Consider the following 19,287-nt stretch of genomic DNA (forward strand, 5'->3'; position numbering starts at 1 on the left):
AATCAGCGAGAGTTGGAACTGCAATTCAAGTACCAGATTCCTGTCCCATCCGGGGCAGACTCCACAGAGCTCTCTTTCAGAGAATGTCACCTAACCACAAGGGTTGAGAGAATACCCCCTGGGGTCAGTGAGAGAGACCCAGCAAATAGCCTCCCTGGGGATTATGTTTTAACAGTCCTTGCAGTCCAGTTAGGTAAGGTCCTGCCTGGCGCCTTTGGGTGGGAGAGGCTGACCCGCTGGGCTGCTGCCAGTCTCTTCATGGGATAGATTCCCACAGGGATACACTCTGTTTCCTGTGGTCTTTCTGGGATGGGTAGCAGCTGCAGGACGAAGCTGACATGACGTTATGTTTGTTGCTTCTTCAGCATGAGCCAACTAGATGGAGCAATCTGACACAAAACCCAGGGTTTTATGACTGACCTAGTGGGATCCAGCCGCATCTGGAGGAACCAGCCACAAACAAAGCAGAGTTGAGGGCCAGGTGAAGCGGGATCCAGCTCCCCACTTCACTCCAAAGTGACTCCTCAAAACCTCTGCAAGAAGCTGTTTCCTTCAGCTGGCAACTTAGAGCCAGCAGGTTTCTTCCTTGTGCAGAATAAAGCCATTCTGGGAAATCTTAGTTTTCTTCTCTCCCTTTTGCTGACCTGTTTGTGCCCACACCTTTCTTTCCCTGCTGAGGGAGAGTGTAAAGTCAAGTTGACCAGGCTCTGATTCCCATCACCTTCACGGAATTCTGGTCATGTTGCTGGACAATTTCCCATACTTTAAATGGGAATCCTTTAAACCTTTTTTTTTTTTTTTTTTTTTTTTTAATTAGCCTGGCATTCCATTGTTCCAGGGATTCATCTCCATCCTTATTATTTTTTACCATGTTATTTTCTTTCTTTGTCATTAGCGCAGAAATTCCATGATGTCACCATTCCCCAAGTTTCGTGTCTAGTTTTTCTCAGTCTCAGCTTTTAATTCTTGAGTTCAGCCTGATACTGAAATGTACAAAAGGCATTACAGTGGGCTGGCTGTTCCTCCTCCACGCAGCATGGCTCAGACATTTGTAGGGACGAGCTTGTCCAACTCACCTTATTTTGTTGTTGTTCTGTTTTGTTTTGTGTTAGGCTTTTAGAATCCCGAGGTCGTGGTTTTTAGTTTCGGTCTCTAGTGATAAGCAAAAAAGAGGGATGAGGAAGGGGCTTTACTGGCCCAACCAGAAACAGAAACTAAGAACCCACGACTGTATTCTCTCCCTTGGACACCTCTCAGTGTGCCACGTGGAACTGCTCTCTAGGCAAAACTGGATGATCTGGTGGACAGCTGGTGGAGACCCATCTGTGATCTTGATCAAAGGCTCAAGAGAAGGATTGCTGGGGTGAGCTAACGGGCCAGCTTGGAGCAGTGTCAAGTGTTCAGGTGGGGGTTAGTAAATATTTTTTTTTTACTAATGATGATGTGCTGATATAATTTAGCCTGGTGAAGATGATGCCCAGGGGAGACTTTAACAGCCTTCTAATATGTGGGAAGGAAATCTTATGTTGAAAGTACAGAGAGGAGTACTAATCCCAAAATTGCAACACATTGCTAGCTTGTTTCTCCACTGACCTCTGTCTCATACTCGCTTCCAGAGTGAGTCCCAGGATGGTTGTGGGGTCTTGGCTTCTCTACTTCTTGGCCAGTGCCTGCCTGTATGTGTAGACTCTTCCCTAGATCCTGGATCCTAGTTACCCTGCTGTAGATGAGTATCATGGTCCTAGCATTGAGCCATATTTTTTGGCATGAGGCATTAAAAGAGGCCTCTGACTGTGGACTCTGTTCACTTCCAGGCTATGGCTTCAGGACTCCGTATAACAGAGAAGAAAAACTTAAGTTGAGATATTTTCCCTCTCCCTTTCTTTCTGTTACTCCCAAGTGTTTAATGTCCCCACCCCCTCCCCCCACCTGCCACACACACCCAGCTGCAATACTCACCCAGCCTTTGGTCACTAAGCTCTAGTGGGTTTGTGCCCTCTTGGGTGGGAACATTGGTCCTAGACCTTTTCCCTGGAATTCTTAGCTCTTCTAGCCAACCAGAATTTTCCTAAACTTAAATCAAATCAGTTTTCCTCTGAGACGCAGGTTGGCAGGTGTGATAATTAGTAGTAGTGGGAGTAAGGAGTGGGCAGCAGTGGTCTAGGAAGCCTCTCTTGTGAGCCTCAAATAGTGGGTAGCAACCCTCCCATCCTGGGGTATCTTGGTTGCTAAAACACCTGGCAGAGTGGCAGGTGCTGATAGAAGGTGACCTCTGGTGGTCACTGAATTAATGTAATGATCACAGCCAGGGTAACTTACAGTTGTCTATGCACACATTTGTGTGTCTTTGTGGGTAAGGACTCATACATATGGCGCTCTCTCAGCGTTTGTGTGATGGACTTATAAGAATTCTGTTTTATTGGCTTATTTTTCTTTTTGGTGGATCTTCCTTATCTTTTCAAACTTTAAATATTGGAGGGTCCCAGGATTCAGCCAAGACGTTTTCTCTGTTTATATTCATACCCTAAGCAATTTTATACCGATCCATGGCCCAAAACCACCGGTATGCTGATAGTTTCCACATTTATGTTCCCACACCCCACCTCCAGTCCAGCTGCATCTGTCCACATGTCTACCTGGTGTCTCCACGTGGATGTTGAGTAGGCATCTCAAACTGAAAATGGCCTGAATGAGATCTCCTTTGTCACCACTCCTTAAACTTAGTCTGCTCCAGCCAGTGACATCAGCTGCATGGATCCATTTTTTAGGCCATCCATCAACCATGGGGTCCTGGATTCCTCTTTCTCTTGCATCCCAGGTTCCATTCATTAGCAGCTCTTGTCAGTATAGTCTTGAAAATATGTTGGATTATTTCTAACTACCTGTTACTGCTCTTGACTTCGGACAATATGTTATCAAGCAGTGACCATTTGAAAGTATACAGATTATTTGACTTACTTGAGCAAAATCTTCCCGTGGCTTCTCATCTCACCCGGAATCCAGTTTGAAGAATAACCACGGCCTACGCAGACCTGCACGGTGCGGCTCCAGACGCTATCTTGGCCTCAGCTCACAAAGCACCCTCCCCTCTCACTGTGCTCCAGCTGCGCACTGGGCTCCTCCTCACTCCTACAGGATACCCAACGCCCTCTCTACTGGGGTTTTGTTCTTTCCTGTGCCTGGAGCACACATATCCAATATATTTACGTATTCTCTACCGAGGTATAGGAGTAAATGTCTTCTTATTAGAGGGTCTTTTCCTTTTTTTTTTTTTTTTTGAGACGGAGTCTTGCTCTGTCACCCAGGCTGGAGTGCAATGGCACAATCTTGACTCACTGCAACCTCTGCCTCCCCGGCTCAAGTGATTCTCCTGCCTCAGCCTCCCGAGTAGCTGGGATTACAGACACGCACCACCAGCTAATTTTTGTATTTTCAGTAGAGATGGGGTTTCACCATGTTGCCCAGGCTGGTCTTGAACTTCTAACCACCTCTGATCCACCTGCCTCTGTCTCCCAAAGTGCTGGGATTACAGGGGTGAGCCACTGCACCCAGCCTAAAGGGTCTTTTTCTGATCACTGTCCCCAACAGCCTCACACCTTGTCATTCTGTTCCCTTGTCCCGCTTCATTTTCTCAGAGCCCTCCCCAGTGCCCATGAGATCCTGCTGCTGGAACGTCAGTTCTGTGAGGACACGGCCCTCCCATGTCCATTTGTACCCAACATACCTGGGACAATGCTGGGCTCATTCAGAGCGTATTTGTTGGGCGAATTCATCTGTGCCACTGAGTTTAGTTTTTTGATTTGGCAATTGGAAGATCTAACTATTTCTCTTCCCCAAAATAAATGATGAACTTTTCTTTCTACTCCAAACTTTGCTTCTTCTGTCATGATGACTTGCCCTTTTCGTAGCTTACATTATTGTGGGTATCATGTTTGATGGTGCGAAAACTAAACAAATCCACTGAAAGATGAAAAGTTGTCTCCAATGAGCACTAATGCTATCATAACAAACTGTGCAATGAGCAATATCATTCTAGAATAAAATTCTTTCCTATAGAAAACCGTTTTTGAAAAATAGATATTACCACTCATGGTGGACTTGGCAGCGTGGTAATTATTGGTTTTAGAATGTAAGTTAAATTCCAGTATGTTATGTTTTATATTTTACCTAAAACATAGATGAAAGACTAGCAAAGTGTGTTAAATATTACAGTTTCATAGAGCAAGAAAATCATGGCACAAGATAAGCACCCCTTATTTTCCTGTGATATATGTGAAACAAACTGTTCTACTCAAAAATACCAAGTAAGGTTGCTACACTTCACTTGGAGTGCACTGGAATGTCATCATAGAAGAAGATTCATTTGTGAATTGTCAGTTCCAAAATGCTGACAGATGTAGGTCAAATTCTGTCTCAGTGAGATAATTGTATAATATAACTTTGGTAAAGGCTCATTTCAGTGGGCCACGTAGTGTCTAAAGAACCAAGAGACTTTGGATGATTTTTAGGAGTTTGTGGCAGTGGAATTTGGTCAAAACTGACTGTTCCCGCCTCACTTCTGAGCTTCTCTGAGCTGGTAACCGGCACTACTTGCCCCTCATGTTGCAACATGGGAGGTGCCTGTGCTGTGTTTATGCTTTAGTCTCTCTCCCTCTTGGATTGTAAGCTCTTCTAGGGCAGAAGATGAGTCTGATTCATATTTTCTGTTCCCATCAAAACCTGGCATAGTGCCTGGCCTGCCGCAGGGGCTCAAAAATATTAGTTAAACAGATTTGTGGATTTTTGGTCAGATAGATCTGAAATCTGCAGTGATTAACCTGCAGAAAAATCCAAGTTTATAGCCCCAATGCCACATGTTTCTAATAGCCGTTTGTTTTTCTGCAGATACTTTTGCCTTATTTTAGATATGTGAAAGCTTCTGGAAGCTGTTTTGTGATGGAACGCTTGTTAAAATTAATGATTAAGGATTCTAATTATGGTTGATATTTTCCTTTTAAAAATGGGCACATGCTGTGAATCCCTTCAGCAACGTTTATGTTGATAACGTTTTGTGTGTAATTGACCACTCTCGTTTCTTTATAACACCTTAATCTCAGAAAGGGATTATTTGCAAATCTGGCTTTCTTTGATGGTTAATGAGTTTGCAAATGGACACTAGTGGATTAAAATTACATTCTAAACCAAGGAAATAAATCTGTGGCTTCTTCAGTTTTCTTCTGACATCTGCATGTGACCCTTGGGAAAGCTTTGGTGAAGAGAACACAGTGCTAATGGCCTTCGTGAATGAGTCAGACAAACCTTAGCTCACAGAATTGCCTTCATATGGGGGATGCTGTCCGAGGCTGACATATTCAGTTCTGTGAACTTCTAGCCAGCTAGAGAGCTCCTATTCTCTTGCTTCCCTACCTGACGTTACTTGGGCTAACTGGACAACCTCTGTAGTTGGCACCAATGTAAATACAACCTGGGAGCAGAGATCTTTCCAGCAACTGAGGTGTCACCCTGTTCTTACTGTTACCCGGAGGGAGGACTACAGGATCCAGCTCTAAAGCTGATTGGCTTTTCGTCCCTGGGGTACCTTTGAAAGGCTCTGTGATTGCCGGTGGTCGGGGTCAATTGTGCAGATGTCTTTAAGAGTGTCTCACTGGTGACCAGAAAGTTACTTTGTCAAAATGACAGATGGGCTGTGAGCGGCTCCTCCGCCCTGCCTATTCCCATGGATGTCAGCTCCATTTACTTGTCAACATCAGGTATTTTTGTAACTCCTAACAGCGCGCGGGCTTTCACGGGGCAATCCATGAAAAATCTGTTTCATTGGCTCTGTGGCTTGTTGTTGACCCACAGGAATGAGGGACACCTGAGGACCTGGTGGGTTCACTGTAGGTACGTGATCCAGGAAGGAGACGTGCTGACTTGTGACAAGAGTGACAACCTTCCAGGGCTGGCCTCACAAAGAAGTGGTTTTGCCACCACCAATTGCCAAGGGAATCTAAGACATTTGGTTTCTGTGTTTTGTACGTGCTCACTCTTCTACCCTTGACGGAGTCATTTCTGTGCACATTTAATTTTTTTTTGTTTGTTTTTTTGAGACAGAGTCTCACTCTGTCTTCCAGGCTGGAGTGTAGTAGCGCCATCTCGGCTCACTGCAAGCTCCGCCTCCCAGATTCACGCCATTCTCCTGCTTCAGCCTCCCGAGTAGCTGGGACTACAGGCACCCGCCACCACGCCCGGCTAATTTTTTGTACTTTTGGTAAAGACGGGGTTTCACCGTGTTAGCCAGGATGGTTTCGAACTCCTGACCTTGTGATCCGCCTTCCTCGGCCTCCCAAAGTGCTGGGATTACAGGCATGAGCTACCACGCCCGGCCTTCTGTGCATATTTAAAAGGCCCATTGAGTCATCTGTCTTTTGATACCAGACAGCCCAACTTCCTATATTGCAGTAAGTCAAGAAAGGGGCTGTCAAAATAATATCTCCAGCTATCACCTTCTTTAATGTCAGGTCTCACGCTTTCCTATGGAGTTACCTAATTTTATTACCACTTTTAAACTCTTCACTCCCACTCCCCACTCTCTCCAAAACCCCCACCAACCTGGCCAGAAGATTCTGCACTGTCCCTCTGGGACTGGAAAGCCCCATTAATGCCTTCTGAGCCCCGGATCCTACAGGTACTTGGAGTTGGACCCCGAAAATGTGGTTTGTCATCTTCTACCTACTTCAAAAGAACTCACCAGAAAGGTATAAAAGTATTCATAGAATTTCATCGCCCCAGCCGGGCGCAGTGGCTCACGCCTGTAATCCCAGCACTTTGGGAGGCTGAGGCGGGCGGATCACGAGGTCAGGAGATCGAGACAATCCTGGCTAACACGGTGGAACCCCGTCTCTACTAAAAATACAAAAAAAAATTAGCCGGGCGTGGTGGTGCGCGCCTGTAGTCCCAGCTACTCGGAGGCTGAGGCAGGAGAGTGGCGTGAACCCGGGAGGCGGAGCTTGCAGTGAGCCGAGATTGCGCCACTGCACTCCAGCCTGGGTGACAGAGCGAGACTCCGTCTCAAAAAAAAAAAAAAAAAGAATTTCATCGCCCCTTTCTTTTCTGTTTTCCTTTTGGGCAGAGGAAGAAGCAGATTTATTATTCGTCATGTGCTGAAGGGCGCCCAGCAGTGTAAAATAACCAGAGGTGTTGAAGAGGCAGCCGGGCCTCCTGCGTGTAAAGCCGCACTGCTTTGCAGGGCTTCCTTCTCCCTCACCCCTGGCCTGCAAATTCTTCCCAGGAGTCTTTTGGAAGTGTTCTCTGCAGCACCCACCCCATCCCACATCCCAGCTGTTGGAGTCCCTTCTATTAGGAAGAGAGAAGGGTTGACTGAAGCATTTGGGCCAAACAAAGGCAGGACGCCACCATGATCCCTCTCGGTTCACACACCTGGCAGAGTGAGATGCCACCTCCCTGTTGGTTTTTTGGTTTGCTCTTGGGAACTGAGCACGGTGGCAGAGCTGCATCTGTGGCAGGGCCCATGGGGCTCGATCCCTGGCTCTGTGTGTTCCCTCCATTCCTGTTACACGAATGTGCTGTTGCCAGCAGACCCTTTGCTTATAGGACGTGCAGTCTAATAAAAAGCAGGCAGTGCTACTCTCTTTTGGGCTACTATTTTTATTTGGTGGTTGTTTTTTTGTGTTCTGCCATCCCTAATGTTTTGGTTCTATTTCAAAATATGATTAAACAGAATGAGGAGCCGTTTGACACTGCCCTGTTTTAAATCAGACTTCTACTTGAGCAGCCGGGACACTCTAATGGACTGTGTTTCTTTGTTCTGTGAGTTTCTTGAAAAAGCCAAAAAAAAAAAAAAAAAAAAAAAAAAAAGAGACAGACCTAAACCCTTAAACAGAATAGGACCCAAAACAATCCCTCCAACAAACTAAAACCCATTAAAAAAATGGAAATGTTAGGTAACATAAATATCAAAAGGGCCTCCTTATTAATCCCCCATTGCCTCTGCTGGCACGTGTCATATTTTCAAGGTATGGGATCAGGAGAACACTGTCATTTAGTGATGTATTAGGGCCATATATCATCAGAACATCGTCTTTGTAGGGGACATGGGTACTAAAAGACACGATTCTGGCCAGACAGAACCGCAGGGGGTCTTACTTCTTTCCTCCACCCCCCTGCCTTTTTCTTTAATCTCCCTCTGTTTTGTGTTGCAGAGAAGTGAATTTCTTCATGGGATATGACTTGTTGCAAAATAATCGGGGGGCCCCAGTGGGCTTCATAAAGTCTTTTTAAATGGCCGGGCTTCAAGGGCAGCTTTGTTCGGGGTTTGCACTGTGAGTTGGGCTGGAGGAGGCGGTGTTTGCCAGGGCCTGGGTCTCTGGGGTAAAGACTCGTTGAGCCTAGACGGGAGGGAAAAAGAATAACACTCCCAGATGGAGCGCAATGAATTGCGTGATGTTCTTGCAAGACAGTTTAACATTAAGTCTCCAAAATTACGGCCGTGAGATGCTGCAAGTCTCACAGGAGAGTACACCCTTCTGCTCAAATCAAAGAAGAAATGAGAGGACTGGGCAGGTTCGGGTCCAGGTGGTGGTCAGCCTTGCAAAGGACCAGGCACTCAGAGACTGGGACTTGTTTTGAGTTTTTAAGTCAGAGACTTAATCTGTCTTTCCTAAAAGGCACTATTTTTACTTGTGTGTTCCAAATGCAACCATAAAGCACCAAGGTTTATAAAGGTCTGAGAATGGGGTGCTTAACAAAGGCAAACATTTAAATTCTTAGCTGCAAGGGGAAGGTGGCTCACTTAGCCTCTAAATGAAGCTGTATAGCATAGTGATGAAATCATAGGATTTGATATCGGAGTCCTGGGTTTGAATCTCTGCCCTGGCCAGCTATGTAAACCTGGGTGAGCCATTTAACCTCTCCGTGCCTCAGTTTACTTACCTGTAAGATGGGGTGGGAGGTAAATCAGTACCTTCTTCAGGCTTGTTTGCAAGGGTTAAATGACAAAATACACAAAACATATTCAGCATGGAGGGGCATATAATAGATTTTCTATAAATGTCAGGTGTTATTCTTCTTAATAGTTCAGCAGCCTGCCTGGAAAACAGTATGTTACTTCATTGTTTGGTTAGAGATGGATCAGCTTTGTTTGTGGCCCTGACTATGGAAGGGATTTGCAAAAGCAGTGGAGGTTGGGGTTGCAGAAAGGTCTGGAAATGCCGCTTTATGTTAAAGGCGTGAGGTATATTGTGCAAAGGCTACAGTTGACACCTCCCATCTCTTGGACTAAACTCAGTTGGGAAAGAAGTCTTGGGGGAAACCACTTATTTCATCTGGGGAGTTTGGGTCCTTTTCCCTTTCAGCTTCATGTTCTTCATCTTAGAAATGGATTTCTTCATGTTGTCTTTCTATTTTTTTCCCAAGTTCTGTTGAGTTGAGAGACATGACCCAGAGCCTTGGACTTGTACACTTACGGTTTGTGGCTGACCAAACTGCCTTTTATTTTTTTCTTCCAGATATTTCTATGTAAGAGTTATAAGAAAGTCAATTTTACTATAAATAATGAAGAATGAACAAGCAAAAGCTTAATTAAAGTAATAAATTATCAATCAATTTTAATACTGCCATTGGCAACCACTGGGCTATCTCAGGGCCCCCCTACCCATGCTCCATTATTATTTTCCGAGAGATTGAGAACAGATTTTGTCCAAAGGGGACAGGCTGGAGCAGGTACAAGCTTGCATTCTCTCCTCTGTGAGTTCATGCTCACTTGCTCAGGATTTCCCCTGACCGAATGTTCTAGAGAGGTCATCACTTCATTTGACTATTTCCAATGATCAGAACTGCTGATAAGCAGTGAAATCTCACTGGGTGCAGTGGCTCACAGCTATAATCCCAGCACTTTGGGAGGCTGAGGTAGAGGATTACTTGAACCCAGGAGTTTGAGACCGGACTGGGAAACATAGTGAGGCCTTGTCTCTACAAATAAATAAAAATAAAAATAAATTAACCAGGAGTGGTGTTGCATTCCTGTAGTCTCAGCTACTTCTGGAGGCTGAGATGGGAGATCGTTTGACTTTAGGAGGTTGAGGCTGCAGTGAGCCATGATTGTGCCACTGCATTCCAACCTGGGTGATGCAGCAAGACCCTGTCTCAAAGAAAAGCAATGAAATCTGGCCCCTTTGGGTCTTTGGTTGCTGCCAACGCACTTCTTTTTTCAGCTTTTGTTTCCATCTCTTCATTCTAGAACCTTGAAGGCTTTAAGTCTGGTCTGCTTGCCCAAGTCCTGGGTAATCCCTTCCTTCCATGGCACCTTTCATAGGTTACCTCGTACCAGGTGGCCTGTCCAGAAAATCTGCAGACTAGCTTAACTTACATACTAGTCTATTTCTAAAATCTCAACAGCTTATTGGAGCTAACCTAATTTGGATATGACACTCCTGTACATTTTAGTGCTGTGTGCCTTACAAACTAACCTTCCCAGCTGGTCCCATAAGCCAGGCTGGGAATTGGGTTCTGTTCCTGGGTTCAGTGCTAGCTGCCTCTTTGAGGGATCTGAGACAGCCTCATTGTGTGCCATTTCTCCATCTGCAAATCTTAATAAACCTGTGAGGATTAATGAAATAATGTCTACAGAGATCTTTAGAAGAAAGTGCTATGTAAACCTGAAGTATTATTCTTCTGTTTATGAGAAGTGGTATAATATTGCCTGGGAGAAATCGTGACCTGTGTTCAAAAGTGCTAAAAATTTTCCTTTGGCTCTTTGAGATCTGGAATTGGGTTACAATGGGGATACTTCAAGGGAAGTTGATCTCTTTGACTTCATACAGAGAGAGACTAGAAATTCCAATGAGAATATACACACTGATGTGGGATCAGCTTCCCCTGCTCCCTCCTCCTTGGGACACTTGAAACAAGACATCCATATTCCTAACAACAAATTCCTATTTGAGCCATCTTGAGACTCTCCACATGGAACACCATTGTGTAAGTTCTCTGATAATAAAAATTTGAGTAAGCATCAAAGTGTCCTATTTGTGCTCAGCAACGATGATGGCTTTTGAATCAAGGTGAAGTTCTCTTTCGTGCTTCTCACTGTGCCAGAAGTCACACCGTCGTGTTTGTGTGATCTGCTGATGTCTGTTGTCTTATTTTCCCCAAGAGCTTGTAGGTTTCTGGAGACTAGGAACCATGCTGCATGATTTCTGCCTCTCTCCCGCAGCACTGAGTATAGTGATACGTGTGCCAAGGCTTTGTTTTTCAGCTTTGGAGCCTCCACTGCTAAGCAACTTTTCCTCTCAGAGTCGCCAGGGTGGGGCATCTATCCCAAGAAATTGGCAATTTGGGATGAATGTGGGTCTATCCCCAGGGATATTTGTATTTTGGTGGAGAATTCTTGAAGGTAGCAAAATCTGTAAGCTCTTCCCCAAAAAAGACTACCGCGATGGAATAACGGGACTCTGCCACTTCCTGGCCCATGTGCTTCATTGACATATTGAGTATTGTTCACTCGGGCAGAAAAAAATACCACAACCTCACAGCCTTCTTGGTTTCCTGAAAAAGGATCTGTCACTTTGAATTTGCTAGTTTGCCAAATGACAGCTGTTTGCTTCCCAGGCAGGCTTTGCTGTCATCAGAGACAGGGATGGAGAGAAAATAATGCCATCATCTAGGGGAAGGGTCTTGTGTGGATCTGCCACCTTCACAGCATGGCTGACCAAATGGACCATCAGCAGACAGGCACGAGGTCTTTTCATTTTCACTCTTATTTCGAGAGATTTGTGATGGTGTTTCATAGTCTAAAAATAAAGGATCTGCCAGCAGACACGTCTCCCTCCACTACCCTTATCATACTAGCTGCTGTATTTTCCTCTTCAGATTTTGATTATTTTTTATTATAAATGAAAGGTCAAAGAATACTTTTCGTATTCCATAATAGTAGATTGGTTCTGGAAGAATCTTTGAAAAAAAAAAATATGTTCAAGACATTGGGGCTTGGAATAGAACAGAAGCATCTCAAAAGCGTGTTTTTCTGGTCGACGAAAGCACACAGGAAGGTTTCACGGCGGTGCTCTGCTATCTTCTCTCTACACCTCCGCCCTATGCTCATGGGAAAGTTCATGTCCCTCCCCACCAGACACTGGGAAATACTCCCAAGGCGGCGCTGGCGGTCTCAGGGCTGCAATTCCTGAGACCGGGCACTCTGTGCTGCCATCTCGTGGCAGATCTCAGACACAGCAAGCTGACTGCCGGAATCCTGTTTGAACTTGGCCTGCGGCAGGAGCTGTGGTTTGGCTCACATCCTTATAGAGCTTTGTTGCCAGTCATGTTGATTTTTAAAAAATGTTTTACTCCCTATGCCCCCCTTTTAGTTTTTCATGTTGGCACTTCATTTAATGTGCCTCCAGAGGCTACGTTTTGGGTTTTGATGTATTTGATCAATGTTAGAGAATCGGTTAACTATCTTCCTTAAAGGAGGCAGTAATGCAGACAGACGCTTTTGACAACAGGTAGACCACTGGCTGGCAACCTTAGAAAGAGGGACTCACGGGAGACTGAGAGTGAAAGATGCGGTGGGGTTTATTGCTCTTATTCATTGGTTAGGGTTTTTTTTTTTTTTTTTTTTAAGAGTATTCTGACCTTTTCCTTGAGTGTATTTTTGCCACCATTTCTCTTGTTTAGATTCGGAGAGACTCAAACCCAAGCTGGGATTTGGGGAAAAGTGTTTGAGGATGCCAGTCTGGCTTTCAGAGGCATGATAGTGTCATCCCTGTTGCTATCCAAATTGGAACAACTTTCTTTGTTACCAGCAAACAGCTGGTGTCTGCAAACCTTCCCGTGGTTGGCCATGACACAGGCCCCTGGAGTTGCTCTGCTCTAGTTAAGAGAGTTCCTGTCTGGAGCCACCAGGAAGGCACCAATCTCCCCTGCAGCCTGAGGGCAGGAACATTATTTTATTCTCTTCTGCATCCTGAATGCCTGGGAAGTAGCAAAGTGTGGCATTTAAATGACAGACCTCTATTTATATTCCAGATCTGTCTCTTGGGTGACCCTGGGCAAATTTCCTAACCTTGATCCCTCCTCTGTAAGATGGCCATCATGAGGAATTTTTGGTGAAAAAAATGCACGTAAGATTCTTAGCACAGAGCCTGAACACGCAGAGAACGAGTTCAGTAAGTGTGAGCCCGTATTAGAAAATGTTTCTTGAATGAAGATGTGAACGGAATGAGCCCTGACCTCGAGTCACAGTGGTGACACGTAGTGCATGTGGGGATGAGGCAGCCCAGGGGTGAGGCAGTCCTGAAGGCATGGCTTTGCGTGTGTCACTTCTCACCAGAGTTACTGGCTCGAGGACAAGTGTTTTTGTCTCTTGGCAAAATTGGGAAAGCAAACGGAGTGGTCTTAATTAACCTGTGTTTGAATTTACTCTGTAGCTGCTGGACTCAATTAAGGAAATGGAGGAATCAGGCTCTCACCAGCAATTCCCTGAGCTTTTAAATTTTCTTCTTGGAAGGCCTGGGATTCCAAAGACATACTCCACATTCACACCAATCAGACACCAGGGCAGTGATCAGATATGGCAGTTCCGTACCAATGTGACCGTTGATAGAATATTTAAAAACTCCCAGTGGAATAAGAGGGGGAAAATCCCACTAAATCTACAGCTAAGGTTTAGACTTGTTCTATGTGTGTGTACCAAAAAAAAAAAAAAAAAAGCCAGATGTGAATCTACAAACCATCTGGTTGGAATAACTGTTGTGCTGGACTATAATTACAAGCTATTTATTATGAATCTTGAGATCCTGTTATGGATTTTGACTGGCTCCCAGGTTTCTAAGTCAGTAAAGAGTTCCTATATTTAAGTGAGTGTGTGCCTTCCTATTTATCAGATCCCAGATTGTGTCTTCACTTTGACTGCCCTGAGAGCTTTGAACTGTCTGTATCTGAAGATTCTTCCCTTAAGAAAAGAGATGCACTTGGGAGTGGCCCTTGGCTAAGGCTGCAGCCAGGTTTGCTGAATGCATAAAGCCATAAAGTCCTGGTAGCAGAAGCTCTGTTAATGAAGTTTCTTTCACAATTTTCCTGGGGTAGGAGAGTCGGGATAAAATATAGCTTGCAAGAACTACGCTTTTCAAAACGAAGTCTCTGTCGACAACGCCAAGCAGCATACATACCTGGTGGTTATCCTTGATGACTTTGGTGGGAGTTGGGGGAGATTATTAATTTTTTTAAAAAATGTCTCTTTAATTTGAAGGGTGACCATTACATTGTATGACCTTTGTAGTTTAAGCAAAAATTATAAAAATCAATCTAAGGGCCGTGCCTTAGAGTTAGCCTTGATGCCACCATTGTCATGGAGAAGAGGGGGTGAGGGAAGGAGTTCTGGGGAGCGTGGGGCCAGCATGCTTGGCTTCAGATTATAGGTCTGCTGTTCACAAAGGGACTGTGGACAGCTCCTTATCCCGGCTCAGCCCCGGCAGCCACAGAAATACTCTCCCCTGACAGCAGTGGTTCTCAGCCCTAGCTGAACACTGGAATTACCTGGGAGCTTGAACAAATACCCATGCCTGGTCCTTAGATTAACCAGATCTGAGCTGCAGGGGGTGGGAAGCCACGGCAGTCTTTGTTAAGAATCCCACAGGGGGTTCTAATGTGCAGCTAAGGATGAGGGTCACTGTCTCACAGGATTTTAGGAGTAAATGAGGTCAGTCCCTTGAGAGCATGTACCATATAACAGATCCCAAAAAAGGAAAGAGAGAAAGAGAGAGAGAGAGACAGACTGGATGACTCAGGTCACCCTCCCGTCATAAAGACAACCAGTAAATGAGAAAACAAAGCAGCAGCAGCCCCTGCAGGTGTGGGGTGCAGGTGGCTGTGGATTGATGTCCTTTCTCTGGGTGTTGGACAAGTCCTGGGACAGTTTCGGGAACATTCACCGCATTCATCCCAGCGTTCCTTAGCTGAAATGAGCATCGTTTTCTATGTGTGCCATTCAGCGGACAAGTTTGAGCAACGCCGGTTGTGGCTCATTATTTCTATGCCTCAGTTGCCCTTGCAAAAGCCACGAGGGCAGGGAAATAACAGGACTGATGTGGAGACAGCTGCGGGCAAGGCAAGGCCCAACCCTCCCCCGTAGAACTCACTCTCAGGCAGTTGGGACTGTGAGTCGGAGGGAGTGGGGTTCTGGGACTCACAGACGTTCTCATCTTTGAAAGGAGAGGGGATGGCAACCTGGATTTATTTTAGAATTAGACCCTGGGAGCATCTTACGCTCTGGAACTCCCAGAAAATTTCAGGGCAGCATAGAAGGTGACACGTTTTATTTTGGAACTGCCTTGGGGTTGGACTATGGTGCATGAGCTTTGCTTGGGTTCCCAGACTCCAACACAGACACACACACACACACACACACACGCACGCAAACACACACGTACACACACACAAGCTCGCAGGCACTTATGCATATGCACATGCACACACACACTCCTGCAGGCTCGCATGTGTCTCCTTGGTTCTGAGCAAGAAATGGTGAGATCTTCTTAGTCTCGTGACGTGGAAGCGTACTGGGTACACTTGAGAATCTTCTCAAATTTGTTGTCAGGGCTGAGTTTGGATTTCTTCTTTATTAATACATATTCAAAGAGAGTTCTAGGTTCACTTCAAGGTGAGCAGAGCTGGCCAGTTGCTCCTCTCCAACCTGCCCCCAAATGAGGCACTGGTAGTGCTTGCTGTCATCCAGGGAAGGGCATAGGTGTGCACACATTTATGTCTTCATCTCGAGTTCCATCCCTCCCACTGGAATGCTGGGTAATCTTGGAAAAGTCAGCTGCCTTCTCTGAGCAGCAGTTTTCTTGTTTGCAATATGGGGATAATGATAGTGACCTCACAGAATTTTGGTGAGAATGAAAGCCACGGCACCTAGCATGTGGTCGCCACTTGGTAAATCTCACATTTTGTTGAATTTTTTGAGACAGTATTTTTGGTTCAGGTGCATACAATCCATATATAAACAGGCATATCCATCACGTTTGTATCTTCTTTAAGACATTTTAACAGCTAACCTTTCAGGAAGAAACCAAAGATGCAAATGTTCACCACACGTTCATTAGCATACGTGCTAATATAACGCAGCTGTCCCACAGCTATAAAGCACTGACGTCCGTGTCTCTGCTTGGCATGGAGAATATTATTTTTTCTTTTACCAAGCCGATCCAATACTCAACTTTGTCATTATTTGAGTTGGAACTTTAGATTGCTGCATTTTAATGCACTCTACTATTAAGGATTGTTGGACAGCCATGTGAAAATATTTTTGTTCTCACGATGCAGTCCTGGCCCAGGTAGCCCAACAGGCAAAATATGGTTTACACAAATATTATCGTTTCTGCAGCGTGTACTAAAAAGAAACCTTAGAATCTGAAGGAGCGGGAGAGAACTTCTCCCTTGGCAATCGGTTATCTAGGTGAAGCTGGCTTTTTAAAGAAGGAACTTTTCATCTCCTCTCATCTGACTCTGATCTCCAAAGTCCTGTGTTCCTGGATGGGCGTTTCTGTTTCAGAGACAGCAAAATCCTATTTGCTCTCACAGCGTTTTCTTGCCAAGTGAAGGCAAGATAAGAGGGGGGCTGGGAAAACCTCCGTGGTGTGTTAGGATTTGGGGAATTCTGTTTGATGTTTATTTCAAATGTCTCGTGTCTCTTTTTGCCTAGAACAAGGAAGTGACATGTAAGAGAGAGAAGTGCCCCGTGCTGTCCCGAGACTGTGCCCTGGCCGTCAAGCAGAGGGGAGCCTGTTGTGAACAGTGCAAAGGTGATTGATGTCTTGGCCGTCTTCTCTCCTGGCTGCTGCTTCAGGCATTTTTATTTCTCTTTCTCTCACCTTTCTTTTCACTCAGTTCTTGGCTGGGGTGCACATGGGTGGGGAGGAGAAGTAGGGTGTGTGTGCGTGTGTGTGTTTGTGTGTATGTGTGTGTCTGGGGCTGGGAGGAAGGGGACTGTCCTGGAGGAGGGATGAAAGTATGTGAGCATCTGCATATTTGGTTTATTTTCTAAGGCAGGTTGTTAAAATGTTGTAGCGAAGAGGCAACCACCATGCCCCTGCATATTTGTACACACGCACATGAGCATATTTTGTCAACAAGTTTCAACACTCAGTTTTTCCAGGCTCCACACTCACCCTTCCCACCTCTCCTGGAGAAGTCTTTATGCCTGTATTTTATCATTTTGGTCCTCATTAAAATTTTCCTTTCCTTCCAAATTAGATCTAAATCCTTAATCCAGCCTCATTTTCCATCGCCCTCCAGCCCCATGCTCCGTTAGGAATGTACTGTTCCTGCTCTCACCTCTCTCTTGGCCTTAGTGTGGGTCCTTTTTCCCAACCTGTCTGGGTGCTGCCTATGCTCAAGGTGCCCAGCCCTTATCTGCCACGATCCCCTTTAGATTTCCATGGCGTCCAGAAGCCCACATGGATACCGCAGTGGTGTGATTTTCCCTCTCTGCGGTTTCATGTAGATCGTCAGCTCCCTGGGGATTTCACACCGTCTATACGTCAACAGGGCTTCACAGTGTGGGGCCACGCAGGAGGCAGCATTAGCCCAGTGTTTGGGTGTGGGCTCTGGAGTCACCCTGCCGAGTCCCAATCCAAGTGTACTGGCTGGCAGAATGTTTCCCAAATTTCACGTCTACGTGGAAGCTCAGAATGTGGCCTTGTTTGGAACTAGGCCCTTTGCAGGTATAGTTAATTAAGATGAAGTCATACTGAATTTGGGTGGCCCCAAATCCAATGTGATGCACAAAGAGTGGCAGAAGCTGGCGTGATGCTGCCACCGGCCTAGGATCACCCAGGGCCGCCAGGGTCTAGCAACGGCAAGGAGTGATTCTTCCCAAGTGCCTTCGGAGGGAGCATGCCCTGCTGACACCTTGATCTTAGACTTATAGTCTCCAGAACTGTGAGACAATCAATGCCTATTGTCTTAAGCCTTGGGAAACTCATCCACCACATTTCCATGTGAGCAGGGGGAGACATGGATCCTCTCTTGATCTCATCACCTCATTTGTTAAGTGAGGACAGCAGGTTGGGCATGGTGACTCACACCTGTAATCCCAGCACTTTGGGAGGCTGAGGTGGGCAGATTACTTTAGGTCAGGAGTTCAAGACCAGCCTGGCCCACATGATGAAACCCCATCCCTACTAAAAATATAAAAGCCAGGGGTGGTGGTGGGTGCCTGTAATCCCAGCTACTGGGGAGGCTGAAGCAGGAGAATCACTTGAATGCAGGAGGCAGAGGTTCCAGTGTGCCAAGATTGCACTACTGCACTCCAGTCTGGGTGACAAAGCAAGACTCCATCTCAAAAAACAAAAACAAAAAAACAAAGAATGAGGACAATTGTGTTGGAGGGACTAACATGGAAAGATGCATTCACCGTACTGCATGTCAACATCTCTCAGGTAATGGAGGTATAACTGGTGCCCTTCGCATGCTTGACAGGCTTTCGGTTTGCTTCTCCACGATTGGTCGTGCAGAGGGGAGCTTTTTCATGCTGTAGTGTGTAGCCTTCTTTCCTTCTTGACCTGCTAGTTCCTTTATCACCACCCTTTCCTCGTCATATCTTAATATTTCAAAGGAAAGAGATACCCAAGACAAACACATTTCCTGAACATTCTTTTTGAGCTTAAGATGATAAGCCTCTTCTAACCAAACTGGACCCAAGGATAGGCCAGCGAGTACAGTGTCCTGAGTTCTCTTTCTGATGGAAATTCCAAGGCATTTGTGGGGGGGGGGGGGTGGTCAAGAATCCTGCCCTGCCCTAAGGTGGACCTTCATGAGAGGGACTTCTGAATGGGTGATAGGGTTTGGCTTTGTGTCCCCACCCAAATCTCTTCTTGAATTGTAATCCCCGTAATCCCCATATGTCAAGGGAGGAGACCAGGTGGAGGTAATTGAATCATGGGGGTGGTTTTCCCTTATGCTGTTCTCATGCTGTTCACAAGACCTGATGGTTTTATAAGGGGCTTTTCCCCCTTTGCTTGGCACTTCTCCTTCCTGCCACCTTGTGAAGAAGGTACCTTGCTTCCCCTTCACCTTTTGCCATGATTGTAAGTTTCCTGAGGCCTCTCCAGCCATGCTGAGCTATGAGTCAATTAAACCTCTTTCCTTTAAAAATTACCCAGTCTTGGGCAGTTCTATGTAGCAGTGTGAAAATGAACTAATACAGTGAGTCTGACTTTTCAGGGGCCTTAGGGTGGATGTTAATATGCACCCTTTGTTTTCTCTGTTTCTACCTCATAATACAGTGCT

The 19,287-nt window shown here is 45.6% G+C and overlaps 1 protein-coding gene across 3 annotated transcripts in view; it reads left to right on the forward strand.

Annotated features, from left to right (window-relative positions):
- Nucleotides 1-19,287, forward strand: part of BMPER (BMP binding endothelial regulator) — a 243,831-nt gene that overhangs the window by 15,837 nt on the left and 208,707 nt on the right. For all 3 annotated transcript variants that reach the window (XM_009203122.2, XM_009203124.2, XM_009203123.3), the window contains exon 3: nucleotides 16,700-16,799. In XM_009203122.2, the coding sequence (XP_009201386.1) occupies nucleotides 16,700-16,799 (100 nt within the window). The remainder of the gene's footprint in view (nucleotides 1-16,699; nucleotides 16,800-19,287) is intronic.

Source organism: Papio anubis, chromosome 4 (assembly GCF_008728515.1).
Source record: "Papio anubis isolate 15944 chromosome 4, Panubis1.0, whole genome shotgun sequence".
In the NCBI taxonomy this organism is placed as follows: domain Eukaryota; kingdom Metazoa; phylum Chordata; class Mammalia; order Primates; family Cercopithecidae; genus Papio; species Papio anubis.